Source organism: Mytilus californianus, unplaced genomic scaffold (genome assembly GCF_021869535.1).
Source record: "Mytilus californianus isolate M0D057914Y unplaced genomic scaffold, xbMytCali1.0.p SCAF_3, whole genome shotgun sequence".
NCBI classification, from domain to species: Eukaryota; Metazoa; Mollusca; class Bivalvia; order Mytilida; family Mytilidae; genus Mytilus; species Mytilus californianus.
Window position 1 is genome coordinate 94729391 of NW_026262679.1, and position 22712 is coordinate 94752102.

The 22712-nt window shown below is 32.2% G+C and overlaps 1 protein-coding gene across 2 annotated transcripts in view; it reads left to right on the top strand.

Annotated features, from left to right (window-relative positions):
• Positions 1-571: 571 nt before the first annotated feature.
• LOC127735484 (hexokinase-1-like) overlaps positions 572-22712 on the top strand; it is a 39964-nt gene continuing 17823 nt past the window's right edge. Inside the window, exons 1-4 of one of the 2 annotated variants that reach the window (XM_052245662.1) lie at positions 572-735; positions 7683-7845; positions 18423-18562; positions 21331-21546. In XM_052245662.1, the coding sequence (XP_052101622.1) occupies positions 697-735; positions 7683-7845; positions 18423-18562; positions 21331-21546 (558 nt within the window). In that variant the 5' untranslated portion in view covers positions 572-696. Of the gene's footprint in view, positions 736-1264; positions 1580-7682; positions 7846-18422; positions 18563-21330; positions 21547-22712 lie in introns of those variants that run through there. The other variant, XM_052245661.1, reaches the window with a different exon arrangement.

The following is a 22712-nucleotide window of genomic DNA, read 5'->3' on the forward strand; positions in this document are numbered from 1 at the left end:
GAACGGGGCTGAGAGAGGAAGTAAAAATTGGGATATTCTGGGGAAATATTTTTTGACCGATTTTCGTCTGAGAGTAAGAGGGGGGAGTGGGAGTTAGGGGAGGGAAGTGGGTTGGGGCAGGGAAGTGGGAATCAACGACCCCCCTGTCCATCCGCTCATACAGGAGTCCAGAAATGTGAACACAACACAAAAACTACCGATATAAAACTCGAACCGACCCCCCCCCCCCCCCCCCCCAATAAATAGAAAAAATACTATAAAAAAAAAAATCTCGGAAACACGAGGTGAAGCAATCTCTGCTCCACTGACGACATCCGTCAGGTTGCTACTGGCAAGGAGTCGCAAACGGTTGTTATTCGCGAGGGCATATGCATTTATATTCTTCTTCATAAACTCGGTCATTGAGAAAAAAGAAAAATACTGATCAGAAGAGTATAAACAAAAGAGAAAACAGAATTATTTTTGTAAATTCAGTGTATTTGTTCGGGTTACATATGCTTGTTTACCCGGATACCCGTAAGAAGTACATTAAATATATTGTTTACATAACAGTAGCAATTGACGTAGACCTCATGAATATGAATGAAGGTAAATTAGGTCAATATCGAAGGAGTCCGTCATTGCAGTTGTGTTTATTTTGTCTTGATCATTTGCTAAAAATTCGTGATATAAGGATATTTATTAAAAATAATTGTGATGCCTGCTAACCAGGAAAAATTATCTAAATATGAAAAGGTAAGAAATTATTTCATTTTATGTTTTTGTGATTCTCCGTTTTACAAAACAAGCCGTGAAAACAATACACAACGACGAAAGAGGTCAATAATGTACGTCTGGCTTGAAAACAAGAATGAGGAATCTAACCTAAATGCAGCTAAAGTTAAAAGAAGCATTACCTACAGTGCCGATATAGATCAATATACATTTTTATATATTTTTTGTAAAAAGAATTATATTTGAAATGATATATTAAAAGTATGCATTGGGTCAGACTTTAAATTTGCCAGTCTGTAAATGGAACGTCAATTTTATTAAAGCGATTGTTGACCACTTAATAATGTCCTTCATAATTTATAAACAATAATTATCAGCTTTCGTAAGCCTTGCAGACAACAGGTGCTCTTTATCAATTAAATGTGGACTTTGTGTTTCGATTGTAAACTTTTTGTTGACAATGTATTTAAAATATTTGACATTGACAATATGATCGTCTAACAGTTTAAAGAGCTCGAAATTGACAATTTTTATTTTGTTTCTAAATTTGCAAAAGACTTGATACAAACGTATTTGTTAAAAGATACTTTCTACATAAGGGAAATTTTTAGACAAATCTGCGTTCTAGCCAACAACAGTATCTACATTTCCATTGGCTTAGATGTGCTGTGTGTCGGCACACACCTACTTTTCTGCCAAGGGTTCAAGGTCGTATTCATTTAGATTACAAAAACGTCTAAAACTTTCTCTCCCAACTATCATTTGCATCCGAGCTGTGAACATCACCAGTTGCACACTTTTAGAAATGAACAACATTCTTAAAAATCCGTTGGGAAGCAACATGAAGGATGCTCAAGTAGAGGAGGTAAAGATTTTGCATGAAAAAAGGGGGGGGGGCGAATATTTTGATCTCATATTCTATAAACAGGCAAATTTGATTAAAAAAAAGTAAGTGATTAAACTAACAAATTGCAGAGTTTCTTCTCTGTTTTGAATGATGTTTAAGAAATAGAAGGAACAAATTCTAACTACAGTTCATGATTTTTTTTTTATTAACAATAGTATATATTTATAAATATATATACTTTAATATAGCTTCATCCTTTATATCTCTGTAATATTGGCCAATGGACATTGCAAACTTCAACCACAAATTTCGTAGTTAAATAAATAATCTTGAACTCCATCCAAACTTTTGAATTATTTACAAGGCAGCAAAATTCATGTACAATGAGCTGCAAAAGAGTCTTATCTGCATCTGATTTCACCTGGATAGATGCACGCTCGATGAAGCTAAATATTGCTATTGCGTTTATTTTTTATCGCATTGTAAATAATTTTAACATTGTAATATTTAAATACTAAATTAAAGTGTGTTAAAATAACATTGTTAGGCAATTTATACTTTAATATAGCTATGCATTTTGTCATGATTGCCATGGAATAGAAGTAATCCTTCGTAATTTTGGTTCTAAATGGAAAAAATATTCTAGGATATTATATCTAATGCAAGAAATAATACAGCATTTGTTCCTAATGGTGTAAATGGTATACAATATAATATTATATTTGTTCAAACAATAATAGATAGTATAGCATTGTTTATAACAAAGTTTCCAGAGGAACTTCTTTTTACAGGAACAAATATGTTGACAATATAATGTGCATCATTTGAAATTGTCCAGTAAAAAGTAATTACAGAAATTAGCAAACAAAAGTATGTGAAGGAAACACTAAATTTAAATGAATAAGCTTTAGATTTTTTAAATGTAGAAGTGAGCAACTAATTATAATTTGAAAGCATGATTCTGAAAAGATATGGAGACTAAATTTTGACAAAAAAGGTAATAAAGTGAAATTCAATTTGGGACATTTGCACAAAAAAATTAATAATAAAAAAAAAATAAAAAAGTCAACAAATATTAATTTCATTCATTTCCACTGATTTAAAAAATAAGTTTTAAATATAAGAAAAAAAATCAGAATACATTTTTTGATAGTGTAAATGACAATTGTGGTTTTTGAGATGTTTAAAAGCCAGTATGAATGTGTACCTATGTTATTGTTTTTTTACTTGTTTTAGGGTTTGAATACATGTCCAAATGTAAAATAAGGCTTCATAGAGTTTTGAATAGCTGGACTGTACTAACTGGGCAGTCTGAATTTTTTTTTCATAAGAAACTCATTTTAGAATTTCATTAATAATTGTGAAGTTAGTTTGACTGAGTCAGTGTTTTAATAAAATTGTGCACTTGATAAGAACATTTATTATTATGAAATATGTTGATTGATGGCTCAGCTTAATTAAAGTCCAGTTGCAAATATTACATGCATATTTAGGGTGACAACATGTTAATGAGATATAAATATATCCTGGTTTATACTTTATTGTCAGACATGCTGACTAAGCCGCTGACTAAGCCGCTGACTTGCATTTTTAAAGTAATAGCTCAAAAGTAACAGTCTCAGATAATGTTCAGGAAGACATGTCATCATTGCTTTGGTCTTCCAACTGTCATGACTGTTTTGTCTCCAGCTCCATTGAATACCATTTAACTTTACCTGCCTTTTGTTGATGGCATTCATATTTTGGGGATGTCATTAATATCTGTAATCTGTTGATTAATTAGAATAGAAACAATCCATCCAAATTCTCAGGAATCTTCATCCCTTTTCCTAGATCTCAAGACACAAATTCAATTCTTAAAATATATAAAATATGTGTAATTTCAGAGGTATATTAAAACATGTAATTCAAAATAACTATAAAAACAGGCACGGAAATTATGTGTTTGCATTTATGCTGAAAGATAATGAGATACACGAATACCCAAGTGATACATATCAAAGATTTTTTTTACAGTGAATGTTGATGATCAACATGATCAAAGCAGTTAAATTTTGTGTTATTTTATCCATGTGCATTTTTCACATGGTCAGTTTTGAAGGCACTATGCAAATGTTTTTGGTTTTCTACAAGACATGGACAGCCAGAATGTACATTTTGTATTAATGCTTTAATCTTCATGTAGTCAATGATTTGAAATCTTTGGTGCCATACAAAGTCATGTCCTTTGACATAACACAAGCTGGGCAGCAATTTTTGTTTGAAGAATAAAGAAATGTATTGACCACAAATAAAACCTATCAATTGTTATCAATTTGAGCCGGCATATGATTTGTATCATCTCTGACTAGCTACATGTAACCCTCATAATATTCAGTGAAATTGGATACTCTGAAATTAGTATAGAAGCTTGTGTACTAAGTTTTCTCATTCTTTTCTATAATCATTTTAATTTTTTTAAGAAAAGGGTGTTTTGAGTAGGAGAGATAATTCCCACCAAAACCAAGAAATATTAAAGAATACCTGGAAAAAAATGCCTGGTTCGTTAAGAAAGGTTTTGAAGTTCAATACTGATAGAAGATTTAATTGCAGTTTAAATGTTTTAAAATTCAATTCTCTAAATATTTATTGATACTAAGGCATTGATCATTGTAATGAATTCAATTTATCTTAGTATTAAATCATTTATGCACTGCCAAGTAATATTTACTATGTAAATAATTCTTTTATCATGATTATTCTTATACAATTAAATTCAGGCTTAAAACTAATGTATGTTAGGAAACATTGATTCAGGGATAATTTGACAATTTTTATGCTCCTGCAGCAGCAGAGGGGGCATTTTGTGTTACCTTTGCTATGCGTATGTCCCAAAATTAGTTTCCATTCTCTAACTTTAGTTTGCCTAAACATAATGTTATGAAACTCATACAAAATGCTTATTACCACAAAACACAGATCAATGTTGAATTTGGGTGGTGTCACTTATACCGTTCTGGAGTTATGTCCCTTTATAACGTTATTTGGTTGGCATCATCTGTGTCCATTCTCCATCTATTTTCATAAAACTTTTGAAAAGTTATTGAAAAAATCATCAAAAATTGAAAAAAGTGCATAATAGACCAGAATATCAGTACTAAAGATGGTTTACATATTTTGGCTGAAATAATACTATAAGGTTACATTTTCCCATTGCCATGGCTGTATTTTAGCTCAGCTGATATTGTTCAATAAACTTCTTGAATTTTAAGCCTCACATGTAAGACAACCTTGTATACCTGAATATTAACCATTTCTTCAATATGATGTATCTAATTGTAACATTTATGTTTAAAAAAGATGAAAATTACTTGTAAATTTCTGCATTCCATCTTTTTTTAATATGAAGCTGTTAAAAATAGATGAGTTATCATATCTTTGTGATGGAAAATGAAAAAAAGAAATTTCTTATTGATTATTTACAGATACATCCTATATGAACTAGATTAAATGAATGGCTGGAAATTTGAGGCTATGTGGGTTAATGCCCTGCTGAAAACATTTCATTCAGCTTGACCTAAATTACATGGTTGAATGACTCATAATTTTGCTGTATAAATTCTTTTCTGAGGAACTTTTAAGGATACCATTGATATTAGAATACAAAACTAGGCAACAATAGGAGTAGAACATGATGTAAAGACTATAAATTAACTCTATATGTAGCTCCATTAAGAGGGGGACCCCTAAATCCACCTCTGGAATAGGAGAATTTGTTATAAAAAGTTACAATAAAAATGGTTATTCATATAAAATCTCAAAAAGATATTTTATATGAATTTATAGGGTTAAATATACTTAACATGAATTTACATATTAATTACACCTTATATAAGAAAGCCAGATTTTGATTGGTTGATAGCCAGTGTATTTTTCGCATATTCTAATATTTTATCCTCATTTCAAACGAATTTGCCTGTTTTTCACCACTGCCGGTGAATTTGCCTCAAAAACCATGGTATTTGCCATTTTGGATATTCCTTTTTTACCCTCTCAAGCATTTTCCTGCCAAAATTTTTTACCATTCTCTTTTTTAACCCCATTTGATTATCTTGCTTAAATAGTGTATACTATCTGTAATTGACTGCCTTTTCAAATTTTTTTAGTGTGAGTGTTTTTGATGAACATTTTATCCGAGTGTTTCAAATGCAGTAAACTGGGTATGATTGAATATGATCCATTTATTTTAAATCTGAAAAGTAATTTTTCTTGACAGTATGAAACTACAAAAAGATGGTAATTCAATTCTGCTGCAAATATTCTAAATTAATGTTAAAGGTCAATATATTAAATCCTTTCTGAATATTCACATGAATTTTGTCTTCTTATTTTTGTTGGAAATAGTTGGAGTGTAAAAGTTTGTTATTAATGGGACATTTACCCCATGATTTTAATTTATCTATTTAGAATCAACCTTATATTTGGACTTTGGCACTGTGTTGCATCATGTTGTTTACCCAAAGATAATACCACTGACATTTGTTTTTCTTCACAGATATTTCTGTGTTGTCAGAAAGGAATTCATGATATGTTCTATAAATATATCCAGTACTGTCTCACCCACCTACTTATTATGTAATTATTTGGCTTATTATTGTGTTATTTATTGAAATTACATTAGATTCATGTACCTGTTAGTAAATGAATCTTGGAAAATGAAGAAATGATTTAATATACCATGGTTGTTTAATCTCAGGTTTATAATATTACCAAGTATAGGTTCTTGAGATATTTGGGAGGCTTCAAATAACTTTTGTCTCCCCTCAATGAAGTCACAGAGGAGCGGCAGCTTATCAACAATTTGTGAATGCTGAGTTGAAGGGGAATAACTAATGATAAATCAATGATATTTGGTATGCAGTTGTATTAGCATTGGCACATTTCCATTGAGATTATTTGACTCAGACACTGTTATGGTCAATAGACTTTGAGGGGTCTCGATGAGTGGTCTAAGTAGTTTGACTACTGTATCACTAGCCTGTCAACACTGAGGTGAGTTTGAGTCTTGCAGGCAGCAGGTGCATTAGAATCCAATGTTAATTGACTATGATTGACAGTTTTCCTACATAAGGTCGTTGTTCTCTCCTGGCACTCTTGCTTTCTCCACCAATAAAAACTAGCCACCACAAAATAGCCAACAGTGCTGAAAGTGCCGTTAAACACCAATCAATCAATCCGTCAATCAAGGTCATAACATTACCAAGTATAGGCTCTTGAGATATTTTGGAGGCTGCGACAAAGTCATGGAGGCGATACTTAAGCATTGCAACAACATCAACAATTTGTTCATGCCTGTGATTAGGTGACATGAAGGGGAACTAATGATAAGTCAATGATAATTGATATGCAGTTGTATTAGCATTGGTACATCTCATTTCCATGGAGATTATTTGACCCAACCCCTGTTATGGGTTATTGACTTTGAAATTGTTTGCATAGTTTGTTTACATGGCTTTGTTCTTTAATTTGCAGTTGTGGCGGTATTGTCAGTTTGCAAAGAATTTTGCTCAATCCAGTGTTAGGGGCGGTCTTAAACTTGCAGTGAGGTCAGAGGTTTTGTTCCTTGTTGAAGGCCTCCCTATGACTTTGAGATGAAGAGCAGCAATAAAGGCACTCACTCGTTCCTTTCTTTTTGTGTGTTTTTTGCTGTGCATGTACTGATTTTGTGTCATGGATGGATACCCCATGTCCTTTCTTTTCTATTAAGTTGGTCTAAAACTAACAAAAATATACGTAAATGTTGAATGGAACTGCATGTATTTCTTTCAACATTTACGTTACAAAATGTATTACAAATTGCACTTACATGTACTTAATAGGCGACAATGGGAATTTTGAAAAAAGCACCATAATGCAGTTTCCCATTTTGTAGGTATCATCTAGTATTTTCTATTGGTTCATGAAATTCTTTAGATTGACCTTTATTGTATTTGGAGAGGAGACAATTGGAAACATAGATGTGCCTGTTAAATTATCTTCTGGAAAGATTTCAGAATGCACGACACTTAAATTCTCTGAAGGAGAAAAAAATGAATGCAAATAAAATATTACATGGCATTAACCATATTCTTTATATTTTTAGATTGAAGGCTTTGTTAGAGGATTCAAGTTATCCTCCTTGACTTACAAAAGAATCATGCAGCTTCTACATGAAGAAATGAACAGTGGGTTGTCAAAGAAAACCAATCACATGGCAGATATAAAGATGTTCCCTACATTTGTACGGTCATTACCAGATGGCACAGGTAAATCTTGTTTTTGTTTATGAAGTACATTCAGTTATAAAGCAGGGCCTGCTTCATATAGTCCTTGGTAAAAGTGGGAAAATATTACCCAGATGGCCTGTTCTTATTGGATAAGTCTATTTTGTAATTACAATGTACTGACTGTTTCCAATTATAGTTTTTAACAAAGGGAAAAAATACATATGCAAGATAAACTGTATCCCTGTTTTTATAAAGCAAGTAGAATGCATGATGTATTGTCTTGGATCTGACAGTTATATTTACATTTTAAGTGCATTATACATTTATAGTTAAAATAGAAATGTAAAAAAGGTGATTACACATTAATTTCATGAAACTCTAGTACACCAAACCATCAAAGTATGTTCTATCCATAAGGTTTTTATATGCAGGGAAACAGTTTGTCCTACCAAAGTGTTATTTCCCTTTTCCAAAAATTTTATTGGAAACAGTAATAAATTTGGAAAATGGAAGTTTTGTACCGAATGGAGAAAGAATCTTCTATGAAAAAAAGGAATAGTATATTTTTATACACCCGTCAAAATTTTGACGGGACGTATTATGGTATACTAATGTCTAGCATCCGTCTGTCTGTCTGTCCGGCGTCCACATGTCGCACCATAACTTGAGAACAACCTATCCAAATTTCATGAAACTTAACATAGTTGTTTCTTATGATGGTCAAATGATCTGTATACTTTTTGGTGAAAATAAGATTAAAACTTTTTGAGTTACGGGACTTTAACTAAAACAGGGGGGTGTTTTCATACGACCGCAAAAAAATTTTTGTGGTCTTATATTGGTATGACGTTGGCGTCGTCGTCGTCGTCGTTCTCGTCGTTGTCCGGCGTCGTCCGAAGACACATTGGTTTTCGCACTCTAACTTTAGTTTAAGTGAATGGATCGCTATGAAATTTTACCACAAGGTTCAATACCACAAAAGGAAGGTTGGGATTGATTTTGGGGGTTATGGTACCAAAAGTAAAGGAATTAGGGGCCAAAAAATAAGCATTTTTGTAACTTCCAGACATAACTTGTGTGTTAGTGTATGGATCTCTCTGACATTGTACCACAAGGTTCCATATCACAAAAGGAAAGCTGGAATTGAGTTTGGGGGTAATTGCCGAAATGTTTAGGAATTGGGGGCCAAAAAGGGGCCAAAAATAAGCATTTTTCTAGTTTCCAGACAATAACTTGTGTTCAAGTGTATGGATCTCTCTGAAATTGTACTGCAAGGTACCATACCACAAAGGGAAGGCTGGGATTGATGATGGGGGTAATTACCTCAATATTTTAGGAATCAGGGGCCAAAAAGGGGCAAAAAACAAGCATTTTTCTAGTTTCAGGACAATAACTTGTGTGTAAGTGTATGGATCTTTCTGAAATTGTACTACAAGGTTCCATATCACAAAGGGAAAGCTAGGTTTGAGTTTGGGGGTAATTGCCTTAAACATTTAGGAATTTGGGTCCAAAAAACACATTTTTCTAGTTTCCAGACAATAACTTGTGTTCAAGTGTATGGATCTCTCTGAAATTGTACTGCAAGGTACCATACCACAAAGGGAAGGCTGGGATTGAGTTTGGGGGTGATGAATCATAAGGGGGTTAAAAAAAATTGGGGAGGGGGGGGGATTTTTTTTTTTCCTTTTTTTTCTTTTTTTCCTTTTTTTTTTCTTTTAAAATTTTCCATTTTAAGTTGGTTATTTCTGATTTATATTTAAAAGCAAATAATAATGATATGGTAGGAGATACACACCAAACAGGATGTGTAAATTATTATATAATAAGTATTGTGCAATAGCAAGAAATTTTCAATTACCGGGTACACAATAGCAAGAAATCTTCAATTGCACAGTATTGCGCAATAGCAAGAAATCTTCAATTGCACAGTATTGCGCAATAGCAAGAAATCTTCAATTGCACAGTATTGCGCAATAGCAAGAAATATCAAATAGCACAATATTGCGCAATAGCAAGAAATTGTCAATTGTACAGTATTGCGCAATAGCAAGAAATATTTAATTGCACAGTTTTGTGCAAAAGAAGATACTTCGTATAAATTGCTTATTTCTTGACCAATTTCAATGGGGTTTTATTCTTGAATTCCTGGGGTTCTTTAATATGCTGAATCTAACCGTGTATTAAAGTTTTTGGATTTTGGGCCCCGTTTTTAAATTGGTCCACATTGAGGTCCAAAGGGTCCAAAATTAAACTTTGTTTGATTTCATCAAAAATTGAATTATTGGGGTTCTTTGATATGCCGAATCTAACCGTGTATTTAGATTCTTAATTATTGGTTCCGTTTTCAAATTGGTCTACATTAAGGTCCAAAGGGTCCAAAATTAAACTTAGTTTGATTTTAACAAAAGTTAAAAATTGAATTCTTAGGGTTCTTTGATATGCTGAATCTAAACATGTATTTAGATTTTTTATTATGGGCCCAGTTTTCAAGTTGGTCCAAATCGGGGTCCAAAATTAAACTTTGTTTGATTTCAACAAAAATTGAATATATGGGGTTCTTTGATATGCTGAATCTAACCATGTATTTAGATTTTTGATTTTTGGGCCCCGTTATCAACTTTGTCAACATTGAGGTCAAAAGGGTCCAATATTAAACTTTGTTTGATTTCATCAAAAATTGAATTCTTGGGGTTCTTTGATATGCTGAATCTAACCATGTATTTAGATTTTGGATATTGGACCATAATAGGTATATGTCCAATTTAAAATTTTTAAGTTCTTAGACCACATTCATTCTGTGTCAGAAACCTATGCTGTGTCAAATATTTAATCACAATCCAAATGCAAAGCTGTATCAAGCTTGAATGTTGTGTCCATACTTGCCCCAACTGTTCAGGGTTCGACCTCTGCGGTCGTATCAAGCTGCGCCCTGCAGAGCATTTTATTTTCACATGTCGGGCCGTATCTCAGAAACGATTTATGATTATTGCATAAAACCTCACACACAAGACGACAGGCGTATCATGCGCTTGTGGCGCAGCTGTTTTTTATTTATTTAGAGCTCTTTAAAAATGGAGCTAATTATAATGACAACTGTCAGTTGTGACATTCTCACAGTCACTGCCACCAAATTTAGCCTTATTTAATAATCAAAACAGCACATGGCAATGTTTAAAAAACCAAAACAGCACAGTTGTCATTTAAAAATGATTGATTGTTGATACATATAATGTTGGTTTTGAATATCAGAGTAATATAAGTCAGTGTGAGAAGGTTAAATAAAAAAATATAGAAGAAGAAGAAGAAGAAGAAGAAGAAGAATTTTATTAATTATATATATATATAAAGGAGTGTTTAACACAGTCAAGTTATACCATATATCTCATGTTATTTAAAGTTTTTTCTGTATTGAAAATATACATATTTATCTAGTGATTAAAACAAGAAACTAAATGAGGTTTAATAATCAGGCCAAAATAAGAGATACATGTATATAGGATTTCCCTAGGATTTCCCTCCCAACCATATTTTTTTATTTCTGAAAGTATTTACCCCAAATTTCTAATTCAAGCTTTAAATTGTGACAAAATTTGAGGTCACCATACATACTCAAGGTTAAACAAAATTGAGCAATATAAATACAAGCTCACCTAACCAACAAGAAGAAAACCCTTAACATACATGTATTTTTGTCTGGTCTCTTCAACCAGTTAGGCATACTTTAACATGGTTAAGTTCTTAGACCACATTCATTCTGTGTCAGAAACCTATGCTGTGTCAAATATTTAATCACAATCCAAATGCAAAGCTGTATCAAGCTTGAATGTTGTGTCCATACTTGCCCCAACTGTTCAGGGTTCGACCTCTGCGGTCGTATCAAGCTGCGCCCTGCAGAGCATTTTATTTTCACATGTCGGGCCGTATCTCAGAAACGATTTATGATTATTGCATAAAACCTCACACACAAGACGACAGGCGTATCATGCGCTTGTGGCGCAGCTGTTTTTTATTTATTTAGAGCTCTTTAAAAATGGAGCTAATTATAATGACAACTGTCAGTTGTGACATTCTCACAGTCACTGCCACCAAATTTAGCCTTATTTAATAATCAAAACAGCACATGGCAATGTTTAAAAAACCAAAACAGCACAGTTGTCATTTAAAAATGATTGATTGTTGATACATATAATGTTGGTTTTGAATATCAGAGTAATATAAGTCAGTGTGAGAAGGTTAAATAAAAAAATATAGAAGAAGAAGAAGAAGAAGAAGAAGAAGAATTTTATTAATTATATATATATATAAAGGAGTGTTTAACACAGTCAAGTTATACCATATATCTCATGTTATTTAAAGTTTTTTCTGTATTGAAAATATACATATTTATCTAGTGATTAAAACAAGAAACTAAATGAGGTTTAATAATCAGGCCAAAATAAGAGATACATGTATATAGGATTTCCCTAGGATTTCCCTCCCAACCATATTTTTTTATTTCTGAAAGTATTTACCCCAAATTTCTAATTCAAGCTTTAAATTGTGACAAAATTTGAGGTCACCATACATACTCAAGGTTAAACAAAATTGAGCAATATAAATACAAGCTCACCTAACCAACAAGAAGAAAACCCTTAACATACATGTATTTTTGTCTGGTCTCTTCAACCAGTTAGGCATACTTTAACATGGTGTACATGTATATCCTTGTCTAGAAACTATTACACAGAGAATTGTATTTTATTTCAGTTGGGTCTCAAATTATGTTGTATTTTGTAATTAGTCAATTATGCGTATCATATAAATAAACTGTTTAACTGTCTATTATATAATTACACCATTGGTGGTGTATGTAATGTTTATAATATATGAATATAAGTAAATGAACCGGCCTTTTGTGATACTAAATTTCTTAATTTCTATATTTACTATAGTTACATACTCTTCCTGGTTGTACAGACATCTTACTTTAAAGGAATCACATGACTCTTTGTATTTGATAATCCATCACAACTGGGTTTTGAATGATTTATAAAAAAAAAAGGTCCCTTACCAATTTGGCTTTGAAATATTAATACTTTTTGCATTGACCACAACAACCTAAGAACAGGGGTCCATTTAAAAAATTTTTTTTTTCATGTTTATATGAATTAGGGTTTGTGGTTTGCTGAAAATAGAACATATTAGTAAATTATGAAATTGAATAAAAGTAAAATAGATAAGCTTGAACAACCTGTAACACAAATGCTCCTGAGTTTGTTGCTCCCTGAACAAAGAGGATGCAACAGTTTTTGAGTGGATACATAGCAAAGGCAAGTGAGAAATTTCTCACTAGCACAAGTACATATTATGTAGCTCTCTAATCATTATTTGGGAATATTTGTATAGAAGGCAGATAAGTTTGTAGGTTTGGTAGTTGCTGCATTAAATGCATGTAAGCATATTTTCACGGTTGTTAAGAAGGAGAAACTTAAATAAAGAGAACCATTTATTTTATGTCAATATACTTTTCACTAATGCAGTGTAGAACAAATACGGTATTGTTAAATAAGTGTTTTGTCAACATTACATTTTTAGTGAGCGACATATTGGATAGACATTTTATGGGTTGAACTTTTTACCTTTTCTTTTTATTGGCAAGGTAGAATTTGTAAAGCAAAATCAAATTTTGCTTCAATGAAACCTTTTATGTCAATACACGAAAAAAATCCTTTATATTTATGCAATTAGTGTTTAAAGTTAAGATAAAATATAGAGACAAGGAACTCAAATTAGGTCACATTTCAGAAAGATGTACACCTAGAAAATGATCTAGAATGTAAAACAAACAAATCTTTATTACCCTCATCAAATTCAAATGTTCACATTTTATATGGATTGAAATCCATTGTCATCTGAAATTCATGTTTATAGAATCAAAACAAAATCAATGAAAACTTTCCACTGAACATTTGAAGCAAAACAAAAGAACTCTATGGATGTTGAAAAAATTCCTAGACTTTGTTTTATGCCCATGTCATGCATGTAAAACAAAACACAGAAACAGAATGAAAAATTTGTACGAGTTTCATTGCATTTGTTGTTAAAATGACACAAAGTTAACCCTTACTAATTTTACAAAAATTTTGGGTAGTATAGTAATGACACATTCATAACATTAGCCTTTGAAAAAAAAATTCTGGTTTTAATGAAGACTCCAATAATAAGGTATAATGACACTTAAAATTATTTTTAAGTTATTTCACTTGTTTTTGTGGCAAAACATTTGTTTAATGTTAAATTATTTTTTTTCCTTGTTTTTTACTTTTATTTTCTGTTCCTTTTATAATTGTTAAAGAACAATCAATTTCCTATGTAATATCCATTCATCCTATTAAAAGACAGTGTGTCTGTAAACACATTCAAGGTCATGACAATAGAGCATTCAAAGGTCATAATACTTGATAAGATTGCAGAAATCTGTACATTTTTTATAGCCCTAAGTTTTTTAGCAATCATTCTGTAACCCTTTTTCATGGGAAGGTGTAAAAGGCAATACAGAGATACGAGTTACAGCAATACAAGATACGAGATACCAGATATATATAAGATACACTAAAATGTAATATGAAATCAAATCAAGTGTGTAGGCCTACACTAATCAGTTATCATTTAGACAGATAAACTGATAAAAGGATCGAATTTTAATTACTATTTATCAAATATCACCTCTGGGAACTTTACATAAATTTGTCAACACCAATTTAAAACACAAGCATTAGAATCACTGTAAAACAACAGCTGCAGATAATACTTACACTTTACTTGAGGTTATTATTGGCCTGTGAAATTACTTCCATGGTCATACCAAATATGTTTTTGGAAAGTTTGCTATAGCTTGCTATTGCTTGCTATAGCAATAAACTTTCCTAAGGCATCGGCTTCAAACCGGAAGTTGAACAGACTATCTTACTATAGGATGTGTGTTCTACTCCTAGATAATGTAGTACTAGTGTTTGAATACTAATTCTAGGAAGATGCTTTTGAAATTTTGATTTACTTCTATTTTGATTAGCTTACAGCTTGAATTAAAATGTACTGAATGTTCATCGATAATTCAAATGAATTCAACTTCATTTGAAAATGGCACATTGATCACAAAAAAACTACCCGGATCTGCGCTGCACGGAAAATAACATCAATACACATCTACACTAGACAACAGTTTCTAAGTTATGCTTTTATCGGTATTCCTCAGACATGCGTGAGATCCATATATGTGTGCCTCCTGACGGGAGTACAATAATTCCGGTTTCAGGGGTTTCCTCCCGTCCTCCAGTTAAAGAGAAAATAAATACCGTGTTTAAAATATTTAATGAATGAACATTTTCAACTCTATTTTACTACGATTTTTACAAATGTTTATTAAAGACGTAAAAGCCTGAGTGTATTGAAAGTATCCTGGTATCTCGTCATGGCCCACACTGGGACTATAACAAACTCTGCCTATTAGGTAATCGGCCTCACCAAATCGGACTATAACAAAATTCGTATATATATATACTATTTGTTATTTAAAGTCTCCCAAACAAAGTTTGGAGACTTATTGTTTTTGCTCAGTTCTTATTCTTTTCCTCTTGGGGTCTATTTAGGGGTATTTTGAGGGGTCTACAGAAGGGAAGGATTTACTATAGAACCCTATGGGATTTAATTTTTTTGTAATTTTCAAATGACTTTAACTTGAAAACAGTAAGTGATAGACACGCGCAGTCTTCAATGATGATCACAGCACAATAAAACAAATCAAATCAAATCCTTCTGTTTGAGAACTTGCAAACGGTCAAGATCCCCACCCCTAAACCATATATATTCATGTATGGAACAATAATACAAATCAGATGAAATTTAGGGGGAGTCCCTGGGGGTCACCCTCACCCCCTACTGTTTAAGAACTGGTAAACGGTCGAGATCCCCACCCCGAAACCATATATATTCTTGTATGGGACAATAAAACAAATCAAATGAAATATAGGGGAGTCCCTTGGGGTCACCCCATCCCCTCCGGTTTGAGAACTTGTTAACAGTCGAGATCCCCACCCCTAAACCATATATATTCTTATATGGGACAGTAAAACAAATCAAATGAAATATAGGGGAGTCCCTGGGGTCACTCCCACCCCCTTCCTGTTTGAGAACTTGTAAACGGTCGAGATCCCCACCCCTAAACCATATATATTCTTGTATTGGACAATAAAACAAATGAAATGAAATATTGGGGAAGTTCACAGGGGTCACCCCCAACCCCCTTCTTTTTGAAAACTTGTTAAAAAGTTGAGATCCCCACCCCTAAACCATATATATATTCCTGTTTCATGATTTCAAGAAGATTTGAATGACATACAGGGTTAATCCCTAGGCGTCACTTATGCATATCGCTTTACTTGACCAAACCAATTTGTACTGGACTTTGCCCAATGTCAGGCGACCATAGGAATGACTAATTATGGGAACTTTGTTTGGGAGACTTAGTAACAGCATCCTGTTACAATTATTTCTTGTATTATGTATTTTTTTTAAAAGTCAGAAAAAAACGTTAACCACACAATCTACACATCTACAACCTATTTGAAATAATACACATCTACTGTTGCAAACTTTCCACAGGTGCTATCCAGCACTTTGATTATAGATTGATATTTATTAAAACAGATACCAGCTTGTTAAATGTAGACTATTTCAACATAGATTGATATATTAACTTTCAACTTTTAATTTAGTTTTAACCAAATAACCATAGGACACACTAAATATTTTACCCTGAAAAAAGTGAGCTATTCACTTTTATCTTATTGTTTTAATTGAAAGTGACATATATATGTCATCTGCTAGATTTAAAATGACACATAATACTGCTGTGGAATTTCATCTAATTGTTTTTTTGTGAAATATTCTTACCATTGCACTTTAGTGGCAGCCTTTTCATTCTCAGAAAAGGTAATATAGCTGCAAATTCAATTTTCAAAGGGCCATGAGAGCTATTCTGTCCGTTGTATGTAGTCTGTTAGCTTCTTTTCACAATCATGAAAATTTCCTCTGAAACATTGAACTTTCTTTGACCAACTTGGCCATTATAATTCTTAGGGTATTCAGTTTGAAAACTGTATCTGCCATGAAAAAAAATTCCTTCCCATTTTTCATCATACCTGTACATATTATAAATTAAAACTGTAAATGCATGTATGTCATAGTCCACCTTTGAGATCAATTTGATGTAATTTGTCATATATATATTTTTTTTTATTTTGTTGAGTTCTGAATAGTGGACACCTACAGTTATTTATTTCTAGTGGTCAGTTAGGTTAATGGTTACTATGTAGGTCAAGTAGGTTAGACATGTGTTTGTATTTAGTAATATGGTAGTGTTTTATAAGAAATAGCTTGGCCATCATCTAGGTCAAACTTTTTGACCCTAATATTTACACCTCCTTTTCAATTTATTAATGTTATTTTGATCAAGTTATTTCTATTCCTTGATCAGATACTCACAGGTTCACATAGTTCTATTCCTTGATCAGATACTCACAGGTTCACATATAAATGAAGAAATAGATAAAATCTGCAGGTTTATAAATGATTATTGAACATGTGTGTATGCTCATTAAGAGGGTCTTAATGGGGGTACCTTCATGACGAATAACGGTAAAAATTCTTGCCAAATGACGTTAACGGTAATTTTTGGTGCATGATGATAAAATGTACACTTTCTTTTAGACGACAAAAAAATCAACTGATTTTGATGAATCATGTTAAATATTTTCCAAAAATAATGGTAACGATAATTATTTGAGACCTCTGACGAATCACGATAAGGATATTTTGATGAATCACGGTAAAATTTTAACCAAATTGACGCTAATGGTAGTCAAAAATGACCGTTTGAGGCCTGAAGGTAAAGGGCATTCCTACCTCCATTAAATATTCCTATGTATTTCAGAACCAGTTTTCTGATAAATCTTAATGTTATTTTTTAATTTTTTTCTTTTGAAAATCTATGTACCGTAATTGAAAATTTTATGCAATAGCTTTTATCATGTTATGAAACTCAAACTTAATTGCTTGTCAGGTTTAGAAATAAAAACTGACTTATTGACACTGGAACAAAACAATATTTCAGTCTTTTTAAATGCATTTGAAATTGAAATGTTCTGAACAACCATATTTGATTTAGGATTTGAAGATTGAATTTCTAAGTATTAAATCATCTCACCTGCTCTAAGGATATAATCCTAAAAATTCAATTGCTTACTGGCTGAAAAAAGGGGGCATATACTATGGGGGCAATTTAAAACTATATGGTAAAGAAAAATTCACTATGCCGTTATCAAAATAAACTACAATGAAAGTCCATCAAACACTACACAGAAGAATAAAGTTTGAGCAACATTAACCCCATAAAAACCCTTATGTAAATGCAGGTACTCTTGATTGGTCCAGAAGTGGTTGAAAAAAAAATAGATTACCATTTTGTTAAGATTTTGACAATTCTTTGAAATATTTTTTAAGGTATGATAGATAAAAACCTAAGATAAGATGGTTCTGAAAAAAAAAGTAATGATATGATGTTGGTTCTTTATTTTCAGAAAAAGGAAAATTTTTAGCCCTTGATTTAGGTGGTACAAATTTCCGTGTATTGATGGTAGAACTGAATGGTAAAGATGTAGACATACAAAGTAAAACATATTTAATACCTCAGAGAATCATGCTAGGAACTGGAACACAGGTATGTACATAATGTATTATTTTAGATTTGTTACATAATTTCAAGTGTCAATTATTACCTATATATATAATCGGGTTAATACATTCTGTATTGTACCAGACAAACACCTTGTCAATGAGTCTATTACAAGACAATTGAGGCAGTTTCAGGCTACTTCCCTGACAGATGCCCCTCCTTGATCAACTATGCTTGAGCAAATTTGAACCTTTTGTTGTGAAAAATACATGGCTAAGGGTTAGTTCAAACAGTAATGATATATTTATATCAAGTCTAACCAATGGTTATCCATGTATGGCTAAGGGTTAGCCATGAATGCAGGTCTAATAATAAGTTATCGGCAGTTTTAACCATATTATTGCATGACTCAATTTGAAAATTAAAATTCTTGCACAAAATAATCACTAATTCCATAATATATGATTATTCCAAGATTTGAACAATACCTTCTTTTAACTAAATTTATCAAAATGTATTTACTGGTATGTAACACTTAGACATGGAAGTACCGAAGCCTTACATATTTATGGCAATAGATATAAGACTGGTTATATAGACCATTTAAAAATTCAAAACAATAGATACCAGTACTAATGTCCTTTCATAATGTATTGCTCTTATGTGAATGAGAAGGATTGTCAAGATTGAGTCAAGTAATCAATATTAGCTATAACAAATTTAAATTGCACCTAGAAACAGCATCAGATATCAACTAAATTTCCCTCTTTTTAAATGTACTTTGTTGTAGAAATGCAAGTACCAGTATTTAAAGAAATGTGTGCTAGTGTCCTATTGACATGCCAGTTAAATGTTTTTTTTATTCAACAATAATGAGTACAGTAAGAAATAGGATAAGTTAAATCCACTAAGCCATTTAATTTATATTCAGTTTTAATATAGAGATACTGAATGCATTTAAAAGTTAATTAAAGGATATGTGGGTATCATCCAGTTTTAGGACAGTTTAAAAAGATATACGGTAATGCACATTTGACCAACAGGATGTAGAAATTTTATTATGTGTGCGACCATTCAACAGATATTAAATATCCTAAGAAGAAGTGATTGATAGATTGATTGCTACATAATGTACAGTGGCAAATATTATGTGCATATTCAGGAAGATAGTATTAATTTTGTTTGCTTTATACCAGATAAACAGGCTTAGTAAGATTTTTAACATGCTTGGTTACATTAGGTAACAGTCCGCATGAAGACACATCACTCTACTCCAACACCTTATTCTGACTCAGAGCTGATCAGTCTTTTTTATGCCCCTGCCGTAGTGGATTCGGGGCATTAAGTTTTACCCTTGTCCTTCTGTACATCCTCCTGTACATCCGTCCATACGTCCCGAAATTGGTTTCCATTCTCTTAACTTTAGTTTGCCTCAACTAAATGTTATGAAAATTATACACAATGCTTATTACCACAAAACACAGATCTATTTTGAATTTTGATGGCGTCACTTTTACCGTTCTAGAATTATGCCCCATTACAGAATTTTTCATTTCCATTCTCTAACATAAGTTTACCTCGACCAAATGTTATGAAACTGGTACATATATAATGCTTATTACCACAAAACACAGATCAAGTTTAAATTTCGGTGGCGTCACTTTTACCATTCTAGTTATGCCCCTTTACAAATGGAAAAAATTCAAATGGAAAAATTGCTGAATTTTTAGTTTCCATTCTCTAACTTTATTTTGCCTCAACCAAATGTTATGAAACTTATACGCAATGCTAATTACCACAAAACACAGATCAGGTTTGAAATTTGTTGGCGTCACTTTTACAGTTCTAGAATTATGCCCCTTTACAAATGGAAAAATTGCTGAATTTTTCGTTTCTGTTCTCTAACTTAAATTTGTCTCAACCAAATGTTATGAAACTTATACACAATGCTAATTACCACAAAACTCAGATCAAGTACAAATTTGGGTAGCGTCACTCACTATTACTGTTCTTGAGTTATGTCCCTTTAGAAAGTTATATGCAAGCGGGGGCATCATCTGTGTCCCATCGACACATTCCCCATTTATCTTACTCCTAAATGCCACTAAGGCACTTGCTTGGCAGAGGAGCAGGAAATACCAATTTTAAAGTCTTTAATTTGACCCAGATGAGGATTTAACCACCTCCTGCATTCTAGGCTAGAACGCTACAGAAAACACTAAGATACAGTTCCATAGAGGAGTTATGCTAAGTTCTTGTTTCCACATTAGTAGGCATGGAAGGTTACTACTAGAGATAAAGCAATGAACAATCAATCAGTCAATAAAAGGCACTCAGAATATACAGTTGCCTTAAGCTGGCCACTGTAGAGAGGTGCAGAACTTCTCTGCACTTTCTGTGCTCCCCTCTGTCCTTTCTGTGCACCCCTCTGCCCTTATAGTCTTGTCCCATGCATATTTTTTTCTGAAGGAAAATAGATACTTTTCACTGCAAAAAAGACATTATTTCTACTAGAAAATACTTTTAACAACCCTTATATACTATAAATCCATCAAAAACACTTTAATTTATGAAGTTATTTCAATTTGGTATAAACAAGATCAAGTTGTTCCTTTTAGACAAAAAAACTGTGATAATGTGCTCTTCATCTAAAAACTGTGATCCTCTGCCCTTCAACCTAAGCTAGAACACTGGTGTAGATGGAAATTAAAGTTGTCATGTCTTATATAACAGTGCCATCTTCATTCAGCTGTTTTCATATTTTCAAACTTCAATTTGTGATATTTAATTTACATGTATGATTTATTTTACAGTTATTTGACCATATAGCAGACTGTATCTGTAAATTTGTCAATACACATGACATTAAGGGAGAGAAGTTACCGTTAGGTTTTACATTTTCATTCCCATGTAAACAAGAAGGACTAGCCAAAGCCAGGCTATCAAAATGGACAAAAGGATTCAGGTGTGAGGGTGTAGTGGGAGAGGATCTGTGTATTTTGTTACATGAAGCTTTAAAAAGAAAAGGGGTAAGGATGACAGCTTAAGGTTACAATACACCATTAGATTTTATGGGCGCAGCCATTTTATGAGCATAACATGGTATTCAGAATTAAGAGTATAGCTAATCCTGATTGGTTGATATGTGCGCCCGTTATTTTTTGTAATTAGAGACTTCGTGCATTCTGCATTATACCAAAGGCCAAATAAATTATTTTCCTTAGCCCTAACGGAACTGAGATGTCTTTTAAACGCTAGGATGAGACACGTATTTTTAAGTGCAAAATTGATAGGCATGGGAGATAAGTACAAATTACGCTAAGAAAAGCAACGCGAACCTATATTTTTTGGACCAAAAAATACTGTCCTAATAACTTTTCTTTAATTCTAGCAAGGTTTCGTTAAAAAAATCAGCTTTCTAAAGTCTGTATCTCGAAAAAGGCTATCATTGTCGCCTATGGGGAAATTAATTGTTTATTATAATCTTAACCTCATTGCAATGTTTTTTTCTTTTTACTATAAAAAAAAAGACATGGTGTACAAATTGATGGGACCCCAGTAAGTTTATTGACAAATAATATTATCTTGCCATTTAAGAAAAAGACCAATTTGGTTACATTAAAACAAGAAAAGTCTTATACAAGTTTTATTTTCATGAGGAGGGGCAAAATATTATCGGAGGGCCTATAGAGTAAGACAGCAAATTTCATATCATGTTGTTTTTTCAAGACTGCTGTTTTGCGCAAATTCTGGAATTGCAAAGAAGATCAATCTGCCTAGTATTTAAAAAAAAAAGAAGATACTATATTTTATACCATTACAATTCTTTACATACTTGATGTAACCTTCTTAACCTTTGCCTGCTATCATTTGAGGAGTAGGAAAGGCCAGAAATTGAAATTTCAGTATTTGATCTTTTTAGTTAGACACATGGCCAGGTATATATACCTAATGCATATTGATTTCAGTCTCAAGTTTCAAAACAAAGTGAAAAAAGACTTTTGTTAAAGATGTTATATAATAACATTATTAGAAAACAATTACAAATTTTAAGAAAGTATAGAAAATAAAACTCCCATGGAAATTTAATGATTATTCCAGAAAATTATACTAGAATAATCTGAATTAGGATATTAAACATTATTTATTTATATATTACAAACGGAGAAAATTCTAAGCTCATGGCTTGTGAATA